General features: G+C 33.8%; 1 protein-coding gene across 3 annotated transcripts; it reads right to left on the bottom strand.

Moving 5' to 3' along the window:
- Positions 1 to 3,261: 3,261 nt before the first annotated feature.
- On the bottom strand, positions 3,262 to 13,720 carry LOC103486095 (alternative NAD(P)H-ubiquinone oxidoreductase C1, chloroplastic/mitochondrial). Of its 3 annotated transcripts, none has more exons than XM_051088252.1 (11): positions 13,441 to 13,720; positions 12,572 to 12,765; positions 10,959 to 11,054; positions 9,926 to 9,992; positions 9,643 to 9,826; positions 9,098 to 9,191; positions 8,787 to 8,999; positions 7,441 to 7,848; positions 5,084 to 5,160; positions 4,279 to 4,382; positions 3,262 to 3,523 (listed from the first exon to the last, which is right to left on the bottom strand). In XM_051088252.1, the coding sequence occupies exons 1-11, from the start codon at positions 13,487 to 13,489 to the stop codon at positions 3,384 to 3,386; spliced, it is 1,626 nt and encodes a 541-aa protein (XP_050944209.1). In that variant the 5' UTR covers positions 13,490 to 13,720; the 3' UTR covers positions 3,262 to 3,383. The 3 variants fall into 3 exon arrangements, with proteins under 3 accessions (XP_050944209.1, XP_008442152.1, XP_008442153.1); XM_008443930.3 differs by having other exon boundaries at positions 12,572 to 12,771; positions 13,441 to 13,718; XM_008443931.2 differs by lacking the exon at positions 13,441 to 13,720 and adding an exon at positions 13,335 to 13,414 and having other exon boundaries at positions 12,572 to 12,771.
- Positions 13,721 to 23,041: the final 9,321 nt, after the last annotated feature.

The raw sequence follows: 23,041 nt of genomic DNA, 5'->3' as shown, positions 1-23,041 counted from the left end.
GTTAATTTATTGGATTTAGGTTATTAAGACAAAACTAATAATATAATCAATAACACTTATTGAAATAATAATAAAACACTTTATTAATAATGGTCAATGGATTATATTTATTATCTACGAGTTTTAAGACAAAAAATCCAACAAGAACAACCTCCTGGTTATCCTGTGAAAGGCCAAGAGGATAAAGTTTTAAAATTGAAGAAGACATTGTACGAATTGAAACAAGAACCAAGAATGTGGAATAACATAATCAACAAATATTTCCTTGATAATGGGTATTTGAGGTGTCCTTGTGAACATTCTCTTTATATTAATACTAATGATCATTGAAATATTTCGGTGGTTTGTTTGTATGTGGATGACTTAATTTTTATAGGAAATTGTGCAAGTATGTTTGAAGATCTCAAAAAGGCTATGACCCAAGAATTTGAAATGACGGATATAGGACTAATGTCATATTATTATAGTATTGAGGTGAAGCAATCAGAGGAAGGTATGTTCATCTCTCAAGAGCGATATACTAGAGAAGTTCAATATGATCAATTCTAAGTTTGTCACAACTCTGATTGAAATTGGAACCAAACTGTCCAAATATAAAGAAGGAAACTATGTTGATCCTTCATATTTCAAAAGTTTGGTTGGGAGTTTGAGATATTTGACTTGCACACGACCAAATATCCTTTTTAGTGTTGGATTGGTGAGTCGATTTATGGAATCTCCTACAACTACTTACTTGAAAGTTGCAAAGAGAATTCTTCGTTACCTCAAAGATACACTTGACTATGGGTTATTTTATTCTTCATCTAAAGAATTTGAGCTTGAAGGCTATATGATAGTGACTGGGCTGGAGATACTAATGATTGAAAAAGCACTAGTGGATATGTTTTCTTCATTAGTAATCCTGCATTTACTTGGAGTTCTAAGAAGCAACCTATTGTGATATTGGATTTGTGAGGCAGAATACGTTGTTGCAGCTTCATGTGTTTGTCATGCAATTTGGTTAAGAAATTTGTTAAAGGCAGTTGAAATTTTGCAGGGTAATTCAACTGTGATCCATGTAGACAATAAGTCGACAATTGCTCTAGCAAAGAATCTTGTGTTCCATGATCGTAGCAAACACATTGATACAAGATTTCACTACATTAGAGATTGCATTTTAAGGAAGAAGGTTCAAGTTGAATATGTGAAGACTGAAGATCAAATTGCAGATATTTTTACAAAGCCACTCAAAGTTAATGTGTTTAACAAGTCAAGAACTTTGCTTGGAGTTTTTCAGAAAACATGTTTAAGGGAGGATGTTAAAAATTAAACATGTTTTATGAATAAGTTATATGTGCATTGATTTATGAGAATTAAGAAATTAAAATATGTGAGAGTTAAAATGTTAGAGTTAATTTAGTAAGAGTTTCACCTCAATTAAATGTTGGATTTAAATTTTTGTATTTGATTATGATATGAGTTATGCTCATGCTAATTCTATAAATAGGATTGAAATGTTGTAATCTAAATCATCCAAGTGTGAGTTAAATACACAAAAAGTGTTCCAATAAGTTTTTGTTTCTCTCAAATATTGGAGTTGGTGATAAAGTTTGTTTTAAATAGGTTAATGTCTAACTTCAAGTTAACCAGGTAATAAATTTTGCTATTATTCCCAAGTTTAGTGCAATGCTTGGGGCTGTTACTAAATCATTTTTATTATAGTTGAAGAGAAATTTACAAAATGACGGACTCTTAACATTTCTCAATGTTCAGTGTCGATGACTCTTGTCTTTTAATATGTTTTTTTTTTCCTGTGTTGTTGGTGATTATAGATTTAGTTTCATCAAATTATCATAGATATAAATAGTAATGTAACATGAGATTTTGTTTGAATTGTAAATTTATATATGATTTCTATTTTATTAGTTTGTAAGGGTGAAATATGGGAGAAGGGATCCTACAACCTTGTTCGAGGAAAAGGAAGGTGAGAAACGATGAACATAGTATTGGTGAGGTTGAATAAGGATCTATTGATGTTTTGGGTGCACATCATGGTATTTCATTGGTTACTTCAAAACATGAAATCTAGAGTCACTTTTGTACTTGAGAAGGCATCTTTGACACTTGCCTTTGTTGGGAAGGTAAAGGTTCCATATGTTGCACTTCATCTGTCTCAATGCTTCCAAATCCAAACATGTAATCTAGAGACATTATGTGTATATATGTGCATTAGCTTTTTATGTTCTAATTCTTTTTCTTTTTTAAGTTTCACCTTTAATCTAAACTAGAATTTATAGATTAAAATTAATTGTTCTTCTACTCGTAATTAATGGTGTTTGTTTTTTTTTTTATTATTATTATTATGTGCATGTTTCTTCAGAACTATCATATTTTGAATCAATAAAAACATGCTGACCTTTTGCAGCAGAAGAGAATGGATCCATACAAGTATAAATCTGATATAGTTCATGAGGCAAGTATATGATCCATACAAGTATAAACAACTTGACTTTTGGTTTTGAATTATGTTAACGAATTCTATGATTCAAACAAAGCAAATTATATGAACAATTTTATGCTTTTATTGTATTTAAATTCTGAATTTTAAAGTGTAGAATTATATGAAATAAAGATAAAAACATTCAGAAATATACTATGTTATGGTATAAACTCAAAGGACCAACCAGGCAACTTTTCTAAATCTAGTTTGGACAAGAGTGTAGTGCTTTTCAAGGGAGGATAGCAAATTCAAAGTATCAAGGGGTAAAGTTGAAATTAATTAAAAATAAAAGTCACTTCATAGTTAATAGGGTTACTCCACCTTGACTCGTGTTCATAAAGAAAGAGCAACAAGTAAAAAGAGAACTATATTCTGTTCTATTCGTTCAACACTGGGAACCACATAACTTCCACTCATGACGAGGCCTTCTATTGGGTAAAAAATGAGATCGAAGAAGGCATTTCTCATTAGAGGAAGTCCCAATTATCAAAATATCATCTGCGTAAACCAAAAGAGCAACAAAGGAATGTCCACTCTGAGAAAACTAACGAGAAATCACTATGGTTCAATATTTCGAAAACCATTTTTTCAAATTCACAACCAACTACAAGTTTCAAATTTTGAATTCAAATTGGAAAATACGAAAAAAAAATCATTTTTACTTTTTACCTTTTTTCTAATTTTCTAAAACAATTTTTGAGGACTAAGTTTTCTTGTTTTTTTTTTTTTCCTTTTTGCTGGTACAAATAAACATCAAGTTAATAATCCATAAGTTTGGCATGTACGTTTATAATGTTTCCTCTTTCTTATTTCATTAATATTTCACATTGAAAATTTCATGTCCATAGTACACCCTCTAATAAATTTAGATACATATCAATAATCATATTATAAAGAAAATGGTTCACTGAGAAGTGAATACATTAGTTAAAGTGGTTTGAATTGTTGCAATGGAATCAACAGCAGACTTTGTAAGCCAACTGATCCCCACTTTAACCCTATGCTCATCCGTCGGTAGCCTTATCAAGTATGCCATTTTTCTTGCTGCCAAAATAAAAATCATCATATTAATTTTAATATAGAAAATTATTTAATAAAAGGCATGATTATCCTTATCATAATTATAGTCGCCCCTAATCAAACTTGACATTTAATTAGGGATAGCTATCATATTCAATTTCTTAAATACAATGATTAAGTTCTTAATCAAAATTAAGAAACAAAAACAAAGTTTTTAAAGCTACTATTTTGTGGTCATTTTTAAACCCTTGGTAGAGTGTAGATAACAAACGAAGAAAGCTGAATATGGAAGTAGTATCTATGAGTTTAATTTTCAAAAACAAGAAAAAACAAAAACAAAAACCAAACAAAACAAATGAAGCTTATGACTTCCAAAGTCATAGTTACCTTAAAAGTATAGTCTAACCTTCAAATAAGGTAAGACTACCTTAAAAGTACTTTATAACACTAAAAACCACATCATTTCAAGTATAGAAAACTCTTGAGAGTATACAACTGAATATCAAAGCGACAAGTCATTAAATACCGCATTTCTGAGGATTTATAATGAAATGTTTTGGGCTAAAGATTTATTCAAAGTATTTTTTACTATAACATTATGATCTAAAAGGTCTATGGAATTGTGTATATAAGTTGTTAGAATATTAGACTGTATTTAGGGGTTGTTTCAAGTTGTAGTATTATTCCACTAATCATAATGAACCAGCTTGTGAATCCTATAAGGCCTATTGACTCATTAATGAATTATCAAATTTACGCTTCAAAGAGATGATATATACCTGCATGACCGATCGGACCTTCCAAGGTTAAACCTTCGATGAAACTTGGAGAAACTGAAGCGTCATTTCTTCCCAAAGTCATCATCTCTCCTAAATTCTGATATCTACAAAAACAAATAAACAAATTAGAGCAATGTAAATACTATTCAACTTCCACCGTGAGTTCAGCTCAACTGGCACCTATATGTACCTAAGAACAAGAGATCTCGGGTTTAAATCCTCCAACCCCAAGTTGTATTACACTACCTTTTCAAAAAAAAAAAAGACTATTCAACTTGCACATTTATGATTTAGTTTTATCTTCTTGTTCTTTTGTATTTTCGCATTTACGAAGGATCTCAATCTTCCCATCTATGTCCACTTCTTACCTTTACCAAAAACTTCACTTTACTTTCCCAATCTACTTTTCACAGTTATCAAGGAATTCAATTTTACCACTCTTACCCAAACACAAGCTTACTAACTACAACATATTAACTCTACTTAGCGGGCCAAATGCCCCCAACTGTTTTTTCCATTTAAAATTTTTCAAACTGCTTTTGATTGGCAAAACTTTTAAATTGTGATTTTAGTAAATAAAAGCACTTATTTTACTGCTGTTGAAGTTTAACCAAAAAATATTTTAAATAACACTTCTAAGACTGATTTGGAATGACTTTCAAGTCATTTTACCAACACTTGAAAAGTAATTCCAAACAAGTACTTAGTCCCAATAAATACTCTCAAAGGCGTGTATTGGAAAAGAAAATATGTTCATGAAAGTTGAGAAAAGCTAATTTGGTACCAAGAGATCGAAATTTCCAACCTAAAGGGCAAAAGAGGACGGTTGTTGATAGCAGCCCAGAGATTCCAACCAGCGAAGTCTGCTTGCTGGAAAGCAACCTGCTTGGAGAACGAGAAGAATATTTTAACTTTGAAGAAAATGTATTTAGAAAAATAACATAAAATAAAAGACAAATGGGAAGTAGGAAAAATTGAAGAAAATGCTATGGAGATTGTCTGGATATTGGATAAACATGCGTTGTTTTATTAGCTTCTCTCCACTAACACTTATTTTCCTTCAAAAAAAAATAGAACCAACTGTGAGAAACTATGAAGAGAAAACAACAAAAAGCATTAAACCTAACAAATCAACTACAAACAAGAAACTCAAAACTACAGAACACATAGGGACCGTTTGGAGCGAGGATTACGCAAAACTAAAATAATCACCTCTAGTTACAGTAAATACTATTTAAAAATTCCCAATTAGCAACAGTAAAAACTATTTCTAAACCCCCCATTTGCTACTATTTGCTACAATTTTTACTATTTAACATTCATCATTTTTTTTATTATTTACGATATTATTTACTATTTCTTTCTCAAATTAAAATAATCTACACAAGAAACACATATTATTATAACTCAAACTAAAATAATCTACACCTCTAACATAAACTTGTAATAACTCACTCTTTACCCCAAAAAGGCCCATAAGCTTTAAAGTCAGCCAACTTAAGACAATTCAGCAAAGGAAGGAAGTACTATAAAACCAAAAATGAGAGGATCAAAGCACAAAGCGAACCAACTTCTAGATTACCACCGCCAAGCTTGCAACTACTAGGAAGAAACATTTCTTAATGTCAAAATAGTTTAGTTGCAAAAACAAGAGAATTCTATTAGGATACTTCCTAACAAAATCAAGATCTAAATTTATTGCAATGTAACTTTTGAAAGAGAAATTTTTGGCTAAAGTTCAATTGGGAGTGAAAATAGGCTTGATTTAACCTAAATGTTAAATAACGCTTAAATCCAACATGGTTGGCCCAAAGGCTAAGTCCACAAACCAACCAGACCCAAGCTCACAAAGTCTACCAAGCTCACTTCATTTGAAGTGGGTCAAAAGTTTTATATTTCAGAGGGCTAGAGAGAATTTTCCACAATCAAAAGACTCCCTAACTCCTGAAGCTAAACATACTTGAAAACTAAAGTTCCTTTAAAGATACAAACTTTCTTCCAAAACTTCAATTTCAAGAACATCACGTGTTTCGCTTCCTCCAATCAAGCATGAGCATTCAAACACAGAAAATCAGAAGATCACAAGCCATAAGCAGATCAACAAGCCAGTGACTGATCCAAGCAGATCAACCAGCCAACGACCAATTCAAGTGGGTCAACAAGCTATAAGTCGATCCAAGCTAATCAACAAGCCAAAGATAGATCCAAGTAGATCAACAAGACAAAAGTCAATCTCAGCTGATCAACAAGCTAGAGGCTGATCCAAGCCGATCTACAACCAGAAGTTGATCTAAGCTGATCAACAAACGAAAGGTTGATCCAAATTCATCAACAAGTTAGGAGCAGATTTAGTTGATCAACAAACCAGAAGTCAATTCAAGTCTTTTGGTCAATCCATAGTTCGATCATCTAGGAAGATGACCAAGCCCAAAGGCCGATCCTCCAAGTAGACCATTAAGCTTAAGGATTAGAGTTCACTTTTCAAGAAAAAGAATCAAAGGATCAAATATTATAGATTATACTCACAACACTGAAGTTAATACAAATACAAAATTCAAACTCAACAAATCAAATTTCTTCGAAAGTTTCATTGAACAATAACTATAAGGAAATACAAGATAAACACGAGTATAAGGCACTTGGAACCACCCTCTTGAGTACTCCCACCCAAGCCCTAGATCACTCCACATAATAACCTCCCCCTCACTCATGTACCCTCTGTTTATTTATAACAAGTAGTAACCACCTTTATCTAATAACTACTGGTAACTCCCTATCTATCTAATTACCTTTGTACCCCTTAACTAACACAAACTAAATATCTACTACCTAACAAATTCCACAATAATAGTTCTTTTATGGAACCAAACAAACTCCTACCAAACATCCACTCATACTCTAATTTTTCTCTAATATTATCTCCTAAAATGTTCTCTTGCACTATTGTGCATACACATAAACAAATTTATATTATCTGTATTGGTATTGGACATTAAAAGTAAATTTAGCACATATCTTATTAGTTTATCAATTGCACAGATAAAAAGTGAGACCCACATTTATTCTTGTCCCCTCAACTATATTATATCTGCATGTAATATTCTCAAGAAGAAAAAATAAGCATCCAAGTTTAATGCATCAGATCGTGATTGCATTTCATACCTGTGCCGTGGCAGGAAGAGGTCGCCCATTTGAATCTCTTAAGGCAGAGGAGTCACCAAGAGCAAATATTCGTGGATGACCCCTAACACGAAGAGTTTCGTCGGTTTCAGCTTGACCCCGACCATTCAGAGGAAGTTGCTTGCGATAATTTTCAGAAGGTTCCAATGTTGGGAGAAGAGACTTTGATCCAACAGTCCATAGTACTAAATCTGCTTCCAGAATGCGACCTTGAGATCCTCTTTCGGTGGGTTGAAGTTCCAACCTATACCTACTCGTAGCAAGATCTGGTTGAGTGCCTTGGCTTGGTCTGTTGTTGTTAACCTCTTCAGTGGTTTCTGCATCATCCACTCTCTGAATACTGCGGACGATGTAACCTAGGAGAAGTTCAACATTCCGAGATGATAGAACCTAACATGTATACCAAGATTATGATATTTAATTTCTCAAGATTTGTACAAAGATTATCACAAATATCAATTTAGGCACATATATGCTTCCAGAGGAAGGATAACAGCATAGGGAACAAACAATTTGGACTAGTTTGAAGCATATGAAGATATGACATTCAAAGACCTAGCAAGTATTTGATCTGATGGTAGTATTCAGTTTTCACTGACATTGAAAATAAAGTTCATATATGTTTGCCCACATCAAATTCAAAAGATCGAAAATTACTTTTAGAAGCAATTGGTTAGAGCTTCAGAAAGTATTAAGAGGCTGTTTTTTACTTCAGATTTTATTCTCCATCACCAGTCATCGTATTATTGGATATCAATCAAACTCAATACAAAGAAATAGCTTAAAGAAAACAATGATTTCTTATTATTAACTCACAATATAAAAATCTATTAAATTAAATTAAAATAAAATAATAAAATAAAAAGGTTAAGCTAACAATTTAACTTGGAATACTACCTAAGGTGGTGTTTAGGTCCAGGAGTGGAGTTGTGAACTCCTAGGGCCCCAGTGAATTTTTCATCGGGCAGCCGAAAAATTCCTTGGGCCAAACAAGGAGGGAAATTCAACTCCACACTTTCCAACTCCATGGCCCAAACGCCTAATGGTTTTTAAAGACTAATCAGATTTTCAAAGTTACTGTATTCTAAAAATAAAATGCTAAAACCAGATTCTTTCAAACAAAATACTCTAAAGAACACAATAATCATTAAATTAAAACAGAATCCTTCCAAAAGACAATTATCATTGGATCAAAACTCACAAGCAAGCGGAAAAGAAAATAAGAATTTTCTCAATGCACATAATGTAGCATCAGCTAGATTTTGGCAATTCTAGAAATCATTGAAGCAATTAATTCATAATTTTTTGTCACAAATTCACTAGCTTACTTTAAGTGCGGCCTCTCTATTCCCTGGTGGAGCAGTAGGGCAAATCATGGTCTCCATGTTAATAGCTTGCACCAACCCTCTGTCTTGCAGTCTCTCGGATATCGTGGCGGCTAACTCAACGCCAGAGTAACCACAACCAACAACAGCCACCCGAATCAAGGATTTCTTACTAAAGTTAATCCTCTCCAGGATCTTCAACTGGCTGTCGACCCTCTGTAAAACAAGAAATACCAAAAAAGCATACAACTCAACAAATCACTTCAGTAAAAAGTGATTGCAACTTCTCTGAGGTATTCTTTTAGTTAACTCACTTGTGCATCTGAAAGAGTAGAGAAAGGTAAAGCGTATTCAGCAGCCCCAGGTACGAGATCAAGCTTAGCTTCAGCGCCCAAGGCAAGAACCAGCCTGACTGCCCAAGGTCCACAATAGAAAAATGTTGAGACTAACTTTCAGTGCCAGAAACAACCAGAGGAAGACTAGGGCCTATTTGATAACCAATAGATTTTTAGTTTTTGGTTTTTAAAGTTAAGCTTGTAAGCACTGATTCAACCTCTCCACCTTAGGATTTCTTTGTTTCATTAACTACTTTTAGAACTTAGAAGTATCTTCAAAATCCAAGCAACGTTTCGAAAACTAAAAACTAGCTGATTTTAAAAACTTGATTTTGTTTATGAAATTTGGCTAGAAGTCAAATACCTCCATTGGAAATAAGAAAATTACTGTAATGAAATAATGAGAAAACAAGCACAATATTAAAAATAATAATAATAAAAATAAATGGTTATCAAATGAAGCTTAAACTAGCAATGTCAGATAGTAAGGATATACAAAGACTGATAAAAAGCTAAAAAAATACCAATCATATTCAATATGGAGGCCACTTTCAAGATATACAGTTCCACTACAACTAGGATTTTTAGGATTGTTTGCATCATAATGATCACAGGGGTCCACGAGTTTCACTTTGTCTTGAATAAACTGGATGCTAGTGTTTGCCAGCAGATCAGAAAAACGAGGTGCAACTTCCCATGCATCTACTTCTACATTTGATGAAACAATATATTTTAAATAAAACTGAGCAAAAGAACATTTTGTTAAAATCTAGTAAATCCTATTATAAAACAAGTCGAAAGACAGACCTCCAGATAGAAGTTCATACAGCATTGGCTTGAAAACAAAATGTTCAGACTGATCAACAAGAACCACCTGGTTCCATTCCAATAAGATTAAAGAAATATCACAACTGAAGATTATTAACCTCTAGTAACTTGAAATTACTTCCCAGACACTACATTATTGAAATTAAATGATGCAAAGAAGACTAACAACATCCTTATTATGGATCATACTGTTAAGGCTGTTAACTCAGAGTTATGGTTCGACAAAAATCAAAGAGTTTTCGAAACCAAGCATCACTGATGGATTGATTGTTTTGAAATATCCCACTTGAAGGCCTCTCTTTGGTATTCGCATTCCAAGCTTTTCGGGGGATTTTCTGTGCAAATATTAATTTGAATAGGGCTGCATAAATTTCTCCTTAATGCTATTTTCAGTTCTGTGTTTGGACTTTGCGGTTGCATTCTCCCTTTTGCCTTTTGCTTCTTCTGTCTTATAGGCTTACATTTTGTAATCTGTTAATTTTGTTGTATTTATTCTCTTTTCTCATTAATGAAAAGACGAAAAGAAATAATAAATAGACAATAAAAAGTAAACTTCCCAGAAGTTGCACAGAAAATTCAATTTTCCTCAATCCTTCTTTTTCTTTGGGAAGGGGTGGGTACTGATTACTGAATATAAAGTGCCGATAAGAATAGGAAATGATACTCTTTACAAATTTCAGAAGTGAAGAAAATGATATTTTGAAATACTGAGCTTTCACAACATATAAATTCTTTCTGTATATATTGCAGTTACTCGTTGCTACAAAACTAACAAGATCTGCATTTCACGTCAAAAACATTTCAGCAACAAAAGCAGTATATTAAAGAAGCTAGAGAAGGAAAAATAAATTCATTTCTGTTTATAGTGCATTTACTCATTTGCTCATATTTCATAACTTGTTTGACTTATTGGAAAACAAAATCATGGGAGACGTGGAGAGATATGACATGATAGAAACTAATATGACCTGTATGCACCTTTTGGACAGAAACAAAAGTAAACGAAAATTACCTGAGGTTTCTTATTATCTGGCCAGTAAAGAGATTCAAGTCTCAGAGCCGTATACAATCCTCCAAAACCTCCACCTAGGATGCATACTCTTGGCTTCTGTGAATGCAGGATTAGATTACAATGGAGCACTTTGGCTTGATCTACTTTACATTCAATTTAAAGAATTTCCATAAAACACAAAAAGATATTACACCTCTCTTTTGAAAATACACCAAAAGGAAGAACGGTATAAGTGCACAATTCAGATGTAGAAACGTTGGGCACAATGAATGCCTATCTACCTGCATAATATATAATGTTCTGCCATTTGCTCTCCGGAGGTTATGTTCCACGTGTATACCATTAGTCTTTGATTTTTTTATGTGGACATATAGAGAGAAATTAGGTTACACTTTACAATAATAAGGCTTTGACCTAATTCTTTCCCCTGTGCCTATTTGTCGTCTATATCTCTCTTTCTCTTGCTTCACAATTAAATCTTTATTTGTCATTAGAGAATCCATCAATGTTGAAAATGCTGCCAATTCTGAAGCTACATCAGGATCTTCGTTGTTAACCTCCCCAATCTCTTAAACCTTTGTCTCTCCGATAAGCTATAATGTAATCCTACCATTCATCTCTTCTTCCTTTCAACCTGATTAGTCTTGAAAGGAAGCTCTAGCATAATTTCAAAAGGATAATAAAGGCTATTTTTTCTTAGAATGAACTCTGAATGCTATGCTCAAGGTGTCACGATTAGTAAGAAATTATGATTAGTAAGAAATTATGACTTTGTGTCAACAAATTGAATTGTGCATGACTATTGACTACAGTTTGAACTCTTAGCACCCCCTTCGTATGATATGAGGATAGCAAAGAGGTATTTTGTATTTGTGTTGAAGGAGAAGCCAAGGAAGAGTTAGCCCATAATAACTCCAAACTAACCCAATTTTTGAGGTGGAGAGGAACAGCAACAAGGGGTGGAAGGTGGCAAGGTTAATGCTTCCTTGTAGGCATCAGCCACTAGACCTTTTTGTAAATGTAATTTTGGCCTGGTTTTGTTATATTCTTTCATAGCTCTCAATGAAGTTTCAATTCATCCTGCCCCCCTCCCCTCCAAACCAAAAAAATAATAAATAAAATAAAATAAAAATAATTACTTTGACTCATGCCTCGCAACATACCAGTTGCCCTTTATCTGACTATTAACCAAATCCTATTAAGTTTTACTGTACAAAACATATTATCTGTAATAGACATTACTTAACAGGTGTAACTAAGCTAGTAACTGGCAGATAAACCTCAAATAAGGAGTAATTAAGAATAAACTAATCCAGGCCAAATTACTGTAACAAAACTAAATACAATTTGGGTAACTCTTAATAAATAGATATTCTTTCTTTGTTTGCATATATGAACTAGTATGATCTCACAAACAGTTGGTCAGACATTTATTCGCTTGAAATCTGAGATAGTAAATGGCTTCTTGAATAGTGCGCTATTACAATAGAGCATATCGTTGACATGGGCTGATATCTTGCTTAAAATAATGCAAATATAGTAAAAGTTGCACCAACTCAAGTTCAACACTCTCAGAATATAAGCAAGATGCTTTATATATCTAGAACACTGACCTTGTAATCTGGCCAGGCATAGAAATGCTTAGCCAATTCATTTTCAGATATCTCTGCAACGCCTCCATTGTTATTTGATGAACTAGAAACAGCACATCTTATCCCTTTAACTCGAGAACTTGAGAACCGAAATGAATTGGTTCCAAGTCCTCCTGAAGAACCTGGAAAAAGTTTTCCAGATCCCCTGGATGCACCTGCAACTACAGCCATACAAAGACAAGTATCAGCATTGAAAAATCACCATGACTTGAAACCATAGATTTCCACCACTTTCTTTGGAGAAAATGTCCAGGTAATGCAGCTCCTTTGGTAGTACTAGGTGATCTTGCCAGCTTACATACACCTCAACTAACCCCACAAACACCTAAGCCTACTATATATACGTCACAAAATAAACACACGAGATTTTAAATTCTAAGATATATGTATCTTTTCAATGACTAACCATACTTTCATGAAAAATGAAAGATTAAAACAGCATACAAAAGAGAGACCCCACAAAAGGTGTTGAACTACAAAAGTCCGCGCAAATAATTAAAACAAGACCTGACCAGAAACACTTGATATTTTCCTTGGCCCAATAACCCTAAGTTAACTCATTTCCTTCAAACACTTCATATTTTGTTTTTACTAACAGTTTGAATTGACAGCTCTCAACAGGCAGCCAATGTAGTAGTGAAGTAAAACATTTACATGTATCGAACCATAAGCGTCCGCAATTTGCAGAAACCAAAATGGAAAGACTTCTTTGAGGGAAACATACACATAATTTTGTTCACAATAAACCGAATCCTCGGAAATCCATTTTCTAGTAAAGTGGGTTTGAAAAGAGAGAGAGAGAGAGAGAGAGAGAGAGAGAGAGAGCGTACAATTGAGGGCTCCAAGGGTGACAGATAAAGATAATGCAATTTGGGCCATGGATGAGTGCAACAAATAATGAGTGTTGGTATCAGAAATGGGGATTTGTTCTTCTTATCAGAATCATATTCAGAACCAACAAGTTTGTCAGGAATCAAGAGAGGAAGAGAAGGTCTGGAAAGTGGTGGTTCTAATTCCACGTAGCCTCTGGACAGATGGACCAAGAATTGCAATTCCGTCGGTTTCTTTTTTCTTCTTTATTTTTTTCTTTCCTAAAAAAATGATAATGGGCGGCGGTTTGAATATGGTAACTGTACGGGTGTTCTTGGTTTCTAACCGAAACAATAAAATTTTATGGCATATTTGGAATTGATTTCGTTCCAGTTTACTGTTTATGTTTCTATTTCTTTTCAAGAAATGGATATGTTTGATAAGGTTTTGGTGTTTGTTTTAAAAAAAATAGAAACACTCCTCATTTCATAAAAAAATGTTAGAAAAAAATAATAATTTAAGAAAATAATAATAATTTTTCCGGTTTTCAATTATTTCTATTGGTTTCATTTTTCTCAATTTATTTTTATTTGTTTTTTTTTATTTTTATTTTTATTGGTTTTTTTTACTTTTTCTCAATTATTTTTATTGGTTACTTTTCTTTTTTCAATTATTTTTATTAGTTTTATTTTCAAATTGATATTATTTGTTTCCTTTTCCTTTTTCTTAATTATTTTTATTGGTTTCATTTTCCTCTTATCTTCATTGTCTTCCCCAAATAATCATTTTCTTCCTCTTTCGCTCATCGTCTTCCTCTTCGCTAGACTATTCCTCTTCATTTGATCCATAGTTTTCGTCTTTCTCTTTGCATGGATCTAGGTTTTCGTCGTGGGTGGTTCTCTAAAGCATCAAAGGTAGAAAAGTTAAAGTTTAAATTTTGTTTTGTTTGTTTCAATTCTCAATATTGAATATATAATAATTTAAAATTAATATTACATTCTAGATGCCACAAAATATCGGCGAGGTTGTTGAAATTGATGGATTAAGAAGTGAGTCGACATCATCTAAAAGAAATGGTCCAAGTGAGAGATGATATTGTTAATCAAATTTGGCAACATTCGAAGGATATATACAATTTTATGTTTATGTTATTATTTTTCTTTCGTGCATCGGTACTTCTTCCTATTAAATGAATACACTTTTGATAATTTTGTTTTTTATGTTTGATGGATGATCTATATTTTTGTTTAATGTTAATTGAAATAGATGTGAAAAATAAAAAATAAATCTAGAAGAAAATCGGGAAACAAGAAATAGTTATCAAACACATTTTTTTTCTGTTTCTTTTTTCCAGGAAACAAGAAACAACAACAGTTATCAAACACATTTCTGTTTCTTGTTCTAAAAAAATAAGAAACAGAAAACAGGAAACAAGAAACAAGAAACAGAGAATAGAAATGTTACCAAACGAACCCTTAGGGGCCTTTTGAGAGAAGGGTTAGGGTTATGATAAAATTAGTGTTATGATAAACCTAGTTTTATCATAGTTTGGGGGAAGGATTTAGAAAATGTAGTTTTATGATAAGATAAGTTTGGGAGAAAGTTATGTGGATAGGGTTATGATAGTGTTGTGATAAGTTGTGTTTGGGGGAAGGATTGGGTAGGTAGTGTTATAATAGTGTTGTGATAGTCTTTGGGGGAAGAGTTATGGAAGTAGGTTTATAAGTGTTATGATAAGATGTGTTTGGGGAAGAATTATGTGGGTATGTGGATAATATGGTTGCGATGAAGATGTATTTTGGGAGAAGGGTTATGTGGGTAGGATTATGATATTTTTTTATTATTATTATTTTTTGTAATTTGTTGTTTCCAATTCATTTTGTAAATGTAAAAACCAATTATTGTATATTTTTTAATTTTGAAATCGTCCAACATTTTGTGTAACAATTTGCCTTACATTCTCTAACGTCGATGTCCATATGTAACATGATTAAATTAGTAATTACATCTCACCAAATTGCCAATTTTTTTTTATCTTTTTGTATTGTTTTTTTCCAAGTCATTTTCTAAATGTAAAAACCAATTATTGCATATTTTGTAATTTTTCAAAGAGTCCAACATTTTTTTTAGCAGTTTGTCTTATTTGTTTTAACACAGACGTCCATATTTAACGTGCTTAAATTAGTAATTACGTATCACCTAAACGCCTTTTTCTTTTTGCATATGTTACACATACGCCGTACACATTTAAAGTCGTTCAACCAACACCCGTAAATGCCAATTGCGATACTAAGACTTGTATTAATACGAACGTATAGAGTAAATAATACTAAAGCAGTTTCATCCATTAGAATTATCAATAAAAGTAAAAATCATATAAGGAGAAAATTAAAAAAATATAAAGTCAGGCGATGGAAGTAGAAGAACAGTCATGAGTCTTCTCGTAGAAGGATCATGCAGAAGCCCATCTTCTCATCCTCAAGTATCTCAAGGAAACCTCTCATATCGTCCAGACTAAAAAAGAGGATCCGCAAGCAGGGCACCCTATTCAACCAACTTAGTTTGGGTATTGCTCGCAACTGGCAAAGGACTTCTTAGCGGACTGCGGTTTCATTTTGAAGCGCAATAAAAGGCCACTCGGCAATGGCCATACTCCATCATATCATGAATTAGGTCAACATCAACCATACGCTGCGCTCCCCTCTTTCGCTTTGATTAGCTCGATTTGGTACGCGCGACCAGGTCGTGAGGCCCGTACATCCTCCTAGGACATTTTAAAGCTCTGGTTGTACATGGTGGGGGATCTCCATATCGTTTCCATCAAGCGGTTGAAATCCCTCATACCCGACAAGGTCATTGGACCTGATGTCGGCGAAAGCCTCTACACCTCGACCTGTCACCCTATCTCTCTCGAACACATAGGCTAGTTCGTAGTAATAGGGAAACAGTTTGTTCATGAGGCCCTTCGTTGCATGATATGTCTGCGTAAAAACATAGTCCATAAAAAATTACATTATCTATGTGACCCAACCAAAGTAAAGTTTCAAAGTAATTCCTTTTTTTAATTTTTTCTTACCCTGACCCAATTACATTATCTGTGTGACCCAACCAAAGTAACGTGTCGTTGTTCAACTTCCATCCATCTGCGAATACCAACTCCACCAAACACTCACTAGTGTGGCCTCCTCGTCCTTTGTCCATGCATGCTTAGGTGCACGGGACGAACTTTCCATACTGACAATGACGATGACAATAAAGACATTCATATGTAAGTTATGACCAATGGTAAAAATAAAGACATAGGAAAAAGAAACAAGTTCAGCGTATATCATAGGAATGTATAGATTTCTATTCATGTAAATCATGCATGCATGCATTCGACATTCAAGAAGACAGTAGCGGTAGTAAAATAGCAAAAACATAGCACTTCTAATTTCAAATGGTGGGAGCTATTCATCACGCAACTGTCATTCGTTGAACCTCGCCGTGACTAATTCATCCCGCTACGAGTCCATTCGTTCAAGGTCTTAATGTAGTGAATTTCGTCACCTATGGTCGTCACATATGCCGAGTCTCCCTTGTCGATGTCCTCTAAGTCGTCAGCATTCGTCATCTCCCTGTTTATCAGATTGTGCAGTAGGCAACTGCTAGATTGGTGCGATAGTGTACTTCGACGGAGTAGTATGACTTCCCACGAAGGATTGCCCAGCAACCCTTCAAAAGATAGAATGCGTGTTCAATGACATTCCGTGCGAATGAGTGTTTCATGTTGAAGTACTCTTTGACAATGGTTGATGCATTTTCAGTGTCACGCCACTCTTGCAAGTGGTACCTCTGCCCTCTGTAAGGAGCGAGAAATACCTCCGTGTTTGTATACCCCACGTCACACAGATAGTAAAACCATATTACATTACACAATGGGTTATACGCGGTGATGTAGAAATTTTTAAATGTCGTGGGAGGAGTGGAAATTGTAAATACCCTTGGGAACTTACAATCCGTTTGGTCGTGAAAGCGCATCTCGGAGAATGTGCAAATCAGCTACGGATCCTTTCCAACCTATTAGAACGAATATGAAATCGCCTTTCGTTTCACACACTTCGAGAACATTAGTGGCAACTTCTCCCTTACGTGTTCTGTACCTAGGGCGATTGATTTACGACACATTCACCTTTATATACATCCTGTCCAATGTCCCAAAGCAAGTCCCAAAGCAATTCTGCATAGTTAAACAAATCGCCATTAATTAGTGGGACATAGTGATACGTGACATACAAATGATTTCGACTACGCACACCTCGAAGCACTTCCAATGTGGATCGGTGTATGTGTTGGTTACTAACTATGGTTTCTTTAGCAACTCGTCATGCAATCGTATTACAGCCAACAAGACGAGGTTGAAATGCCGAGAAACAGTCTCACCAGACTGAACGAATTCTCGTTGGATAATTCGATTCTTCACGATATAGGCAAGGACGTGCAAGAACATTGCAACCATTTCCTCAACATCGATAATTTCTGTCAACGACAGCCCAACAACAGTCCTTAATAAACGACATAAAATAGAAAATGTATGTCTGTCCATTCGAGTACTTTGGGGACATACTAGGTTCGACTCGTGTATCATACGGAAGTACACAAGCTGCCTAATTTCTATGCATAGTATTGTAGGGTATATGTGTCAGCCGCTTATTGTTGCTCATGAGTGCCTCCAACAATAGTAGTAATTGACGTTGAAAAATTATGAATATAGTTAGGATTGCAGCACGGTTTTGTGGATCCATTTGAAGGTAACAACTGTTCTAACCATGATTAAGTACGTGTGTAATTAGAAGGGTTATATGCATGTTTAAAAACAAAAAGTAAATATCAAGTTCGAATTTGAAACATATGTACAATTCTTGAAAAAATTCCAATTTGAAACGTGGGATGACTTGCGATGAATGTGGATTGTAAAGCAAAAATATTTCTATAGTTGTTGTAAAAATTCTAATTTGAAAATTGGTAAGACTTGTGATGAATGTAGATGAGAAGAAAATTATCTCACTTTTTTAAAATTTCTATTTTTAGTGAGTGGTAACACTTGTGATGAATGTGTATACTTAAACAAATATATACAACTATTGAAAAAATTCTAATTTCAAATAAGTAGTACTCTGAACAAAATCAACTATTGAACTAACATCGCTCAAAAGGACAATGTTGTGTCATTACGAATTTCTTTCTTTTTTTAAATAATATTGATCATAATGATGGATAATGTTGGTCATTTGTACCTTTTATGTAAATTTGAAGCCCAATGGGCCTTTTATGAAAAATTTGTAATTTTAAGCTTCTTATATAATTAAGCCTATATATTTAGGCTATATTAGTTAAAATCCCTTAATTTAATTCCCAACAAAACACCACAACTCATATCCTCTAATTAATTAAATATTCATCCAACAATATTTAATCAATTTCCAATTTCCACGAAACCAAAATAATTTTCAATCAATTTTGTTCTCAAAATAATACTAAAAAACTAATATAATTAACTCCAAAATTATCTTAATTTTTGAGGCGTTACAAAATTTCTCTTAGGCCAGTGAGAGGGAGGAGTTCAAGACTTAGAATCAACACTTGAGGGAACACTCGTTTACTTTCCCTAACAACGAGAATAAGTGAATTCCATCTTGGTAACTATGTTCCCAACTCCCTATCTGGGTTCGTCTTCAAATTGGTAGGTTTATTGAATCGACGACACATTTCACTCTCACCCATACAATTAAATCAAAGGATGACCCCTTGTAGAAAGAGTCTACAACTCATTCAAGATTGAGATCGAGTTACATATGGTTATTAGCTTAAAATATTATCTCTTAGTTAATAGTGTTACACAGAAATATTATATATTTTTTGGTTTAATCTTATGCAAACTATTTGTATAGGATACTCTCATTTGTATGTCGTTACATGAACGTTTATAACATTTACAAAGTGAGTCATATCCATTGTGTTACCAGAATAAGGTACTCAAACTTTATTCATATATTATAGACGTTTTAAAACATCACTTGAACATGATCCACTTGTATATCTCTACATACAGTTCAAGTTATATATAATCTTCTAGATTTTAGTTTATTGTAGCGAGTTAGACGAGCCAAGAATTTGAAATAAAATAATACTTCATTAATATATAAATTTGTTTATACAAACCACGAGTTTAAAGGATATACCCCAACACTCTTGTGATGATTGAGAGTTTTAGTGTAAGCATAGTCATTAAGTTGCTTCTCCACAAATAATTGCTTTTTTGTATATGACATGTGGCTCCACTTCACTTGTTGAATGTGGTTTAAAAAAAAAAAACCTTCTAATAATTGTAGCAATCTATGGTATGTGTTGCACTCACTTTTAGATAGGTGTCAAAGGAAAAATAGTCTCAAGCGTGTGATGGGTGTGTTCCTCAACAATTAGCTTGGGCACAAGACTTAAAACTTAAACATGATGTTCAAGAAGAGTACTTTTAAACTTGGAAGGAAGTTTTTCTTCCAAAGTCTTCTTAGAGATTCAACTTTAGAGTCTTTAAGAACTTTCCAAGAACGTAAGAGATGTCACATCCCCTCCCAAGTAACCTATTCTTAACCGGAGTGACGGTGTGAAGTCGATCGATGTTGAGATCCCCTTCGAAACAACACCAGTTAACCCCGACTACTGAACCTTTTGTAATGCTAGACAACTTTGAGTAAATTAACTTATGTAGCGGATTAACATGATATCACAAATTCGACAAATTTTATTACATAAAGCTCAAAATAGTTAAGGCTAAACTCCATTGATTGCAGACTATACTTTTAGACTAAACAAAAACTAAACAACTGAACTTAATTCTAAACTAATGTACAACACAAGAGTGAACCTAAGTACTAACCAACAACAATCAAAACTATCAACAACTTTACACAGCAGATTAAAGACAACGGTCAGACTCTCGGATCATGATCTTTTCCTGGAAAGTGGAAAAACATTTGGAAAGAGTGAACTAGAAGTCTAGTGAGTGATGGGTTTTTAAAACATACTTTCGAAATAACAAGTTTTGAACATTTTACTCTTTCACATAAAAATATATAAAACTTGACATATTTAGCATCATGCATAATGCTTATTCCAATGCCAGATCGCATAGCAAGCAAAGAGCATGTCATACTAGATCACACAGTGAGTATGAGGCATCCTATTCCAAAACACACGACAAGAATATGACATCTTATGCCAGATCACACAGGAAAGATAGACATCCCACACTAGAACATACAACAAGTGTGAGACATATTATTGCATAAGGTACCAAAGTGTTGGATTTTATGTCCTAAAACTCATAGATAGTAAATGTAATTTGTTGACCATTATTAATAGAGTGTTGTTATTATAATTTCAATAAGTGTTATTGATTATATTATTAGTTTTGTCTTCATAATTTAAATCCAATAAACTAACATCTTAAGTTGTTTGATGAGTTTTGTAGTGTGTAGAGACATATATGGATCAATGTTCCAGGTACAACTTAAAGGGTCTATAAAATAGGGATAAGGTTTATACCTTATCCTAATAACACTATGGATACGACTCACTTTGTATTTGATACAAACACAATGATCTAACACATTCGTGTAGGTGACATGCGAGTGAGGGTATCATATGCAATGAGTTTGCATAAGACTAAACCACGAAATAATAACCACTAGATGTAACTCTGTTAATTAGTTAAATTTTTATTTCTTTAGAATGATCTAGGTAACTTAGTCTTAATCTTGAGTGTATTATGAACTCTTGTTTGTGAGAGATTCTTCTTTATTTATACGGGTGAGAGTGTTGAGATTGCCGACTCAATATGCTTATCATTTTGGAGACAAGACCGAGTGTGGAGGTAGGAACATAATCACACAAGATATAATTCACTAAATTTCCGACTTTAGGGTAAGTAGATCAGTGTTCCCTTAAATGATGTCTCTATGACTTGAACAAAGGGTCATGTCCTCTCTGTACCACGAAAGAGGTTTCTGTTTAGTTATTGGACCATAAATAGGTTGTTCATTAGAAATGACTGGTATTTAATGACTATAAATAACCCATGGCTAAAATGGTAATTTGACCTACATGGTGTTACAAAAATATATATATACAGTGAGAATAGTCTAGCTGTGAGTCTTTAGTGGAGTGTCACATATTTAATGAATATTGATTAATGTGGCTAATGAGTTTAGCCAATTAATCTCATATCGTTGTAGCTTCTGATCTATAGGTCCATTAAATCCCATTCCTAGCTCGTAAAGGGTAAAGAGATTTATTTATATTGGTTGTAATTTGAAATGTTCAAATTTACTTTCGGAATTAATACAATGTATATTGAGATACATTATAATATAAAGTTTATATTTTAATTAAATTTTATATCTTTTCATCTTGAAGAAAATGTACAGCGTTGGAAGTTTGTTGTGCAACGACGGATAGCAGACGAGGTAAATATTTCAGATAAACATCATTCATGTGTGAGCATTATGAACCTGATTGCGAAGTCTGGACTATCTAAAACTATTTCTGATGTGGACCCGTTCTATCCTCAACTTATTAGAGAATTTGTAGTTAATTTGCCAACTGATTTCAATGACCCAAGTAGCCCAGATTATCAGACGATCCATATTAGGGGCTTCAAATTTTCAATTACTCCGGTTGTTATAAATGGTTTTCTGGGTAATGCTGTCTCCATTAACTTTACTCCATCATCCCCGTCAACCAATGTTTAGCTTTTGAATTGTCTGAAGGGACATTATCCTCGTGGCCTGTGAATGGTATACCTGCTGCTACGTTAAGTGTTAAGTATGCAATACTGCATAAAATTGGTATTGCCAATTGGTTTCCTTCATCCCATGCCTCTAGCGTTTCTGCTGCGTTGGGCACCTTCTTGTATCGCATATGCAATGATGACAGGGTAGACGCTGGTGCATTTATCTACAATTAGCTATTAAGGCATGTAGGATCCTTTGGAGTCAAGCTTCCGATTGCTCTACCAAGGTTCTTTTCAGGGTTACTGCTACATTTAAATGTTGCTATATTGACCACCTCAGACGCACCTGGCCCTGATCCTAAGACTTTGTCACTGAGCTACAGACTATTCAGGGCAGTCATGTGCCTGACATAGATCATGACGTGCATCCGACTCGCGGGCCTCGAGTGTTTGATACGACGAACTAGGATGAAGCTACTGATGGGTTCTTTGTTGATAAGGAATTGACTTCCAGAATTCTAAATTCTCTTACAGCTGAGTCTCGTTCACTAGCTACTGCCATTAATCTGATGTCTGAACGGCGTTTGGAAATTGACTCTCTTATTTGGCATCTGAAGACTTTTGCTCATTCTTCAAGCCAAGGGAACCCCAGTACTGATTGATGTATTTTTTTTTTTTTTTGGTTCAAAGGGGAGTGTTGGTGGTGCTTGGTGCAGGCGGATAGTGTTGCTGTTTTTTTGTTGGAGTTTTTGTTATTCTTTTTAGTTGAAGACTGTTTACTGAAGACTTTCTACTCTTTTTTTTAACAAGAGTTGTGTTTTTTTATGACTGAAGAAATGGAAAACATGTTG

Source organism: Cucumis melo, chromosome 8, assembly GCF_025177605.1.
Source record: "Cucumis melo cultivar AY chromosome 8, USDA_Cmelo_AY_1.0, whole genome shotgun sequence".
Taxonomy (NCBI): domain Eukaryota; kingdom Viridiplantae; phylum Streptophyta; class Magnoliopsida; order Cucurbitales; family Cucurbitaceae; genus Cucumis; species Cucumis melo.
Note: the sequence above shows the minus strand (reverse complement) of the source record. Positions and strands in the feature narration are given on the sequence as shown.

Bases quoted from the DNA above. Each gene is read 5' to 3' on its own strand.
- LOC103486095 (XM_008443930.3), bottom strand. From the start codon at position 13,489: ATGGCCCAAATTGCATTATCTTTATCTGTCACCCTTGGAGCCCTCAAT. The intron at 9,827-9,925 runs GTCTGTCTTTCG...CATCAAATGTAG, and splicing joins GTATGAACTTCTATCTGGAG to AAGTAGATGCATGGGAAGTT. The intron at 9,192-9,642 runs GTATTTTTTTAG...TTGGGCAGTCAG, and splicing joins CTCCATATTGAATATGATTG to GCTGGTTCTTGCCTTGGGCG.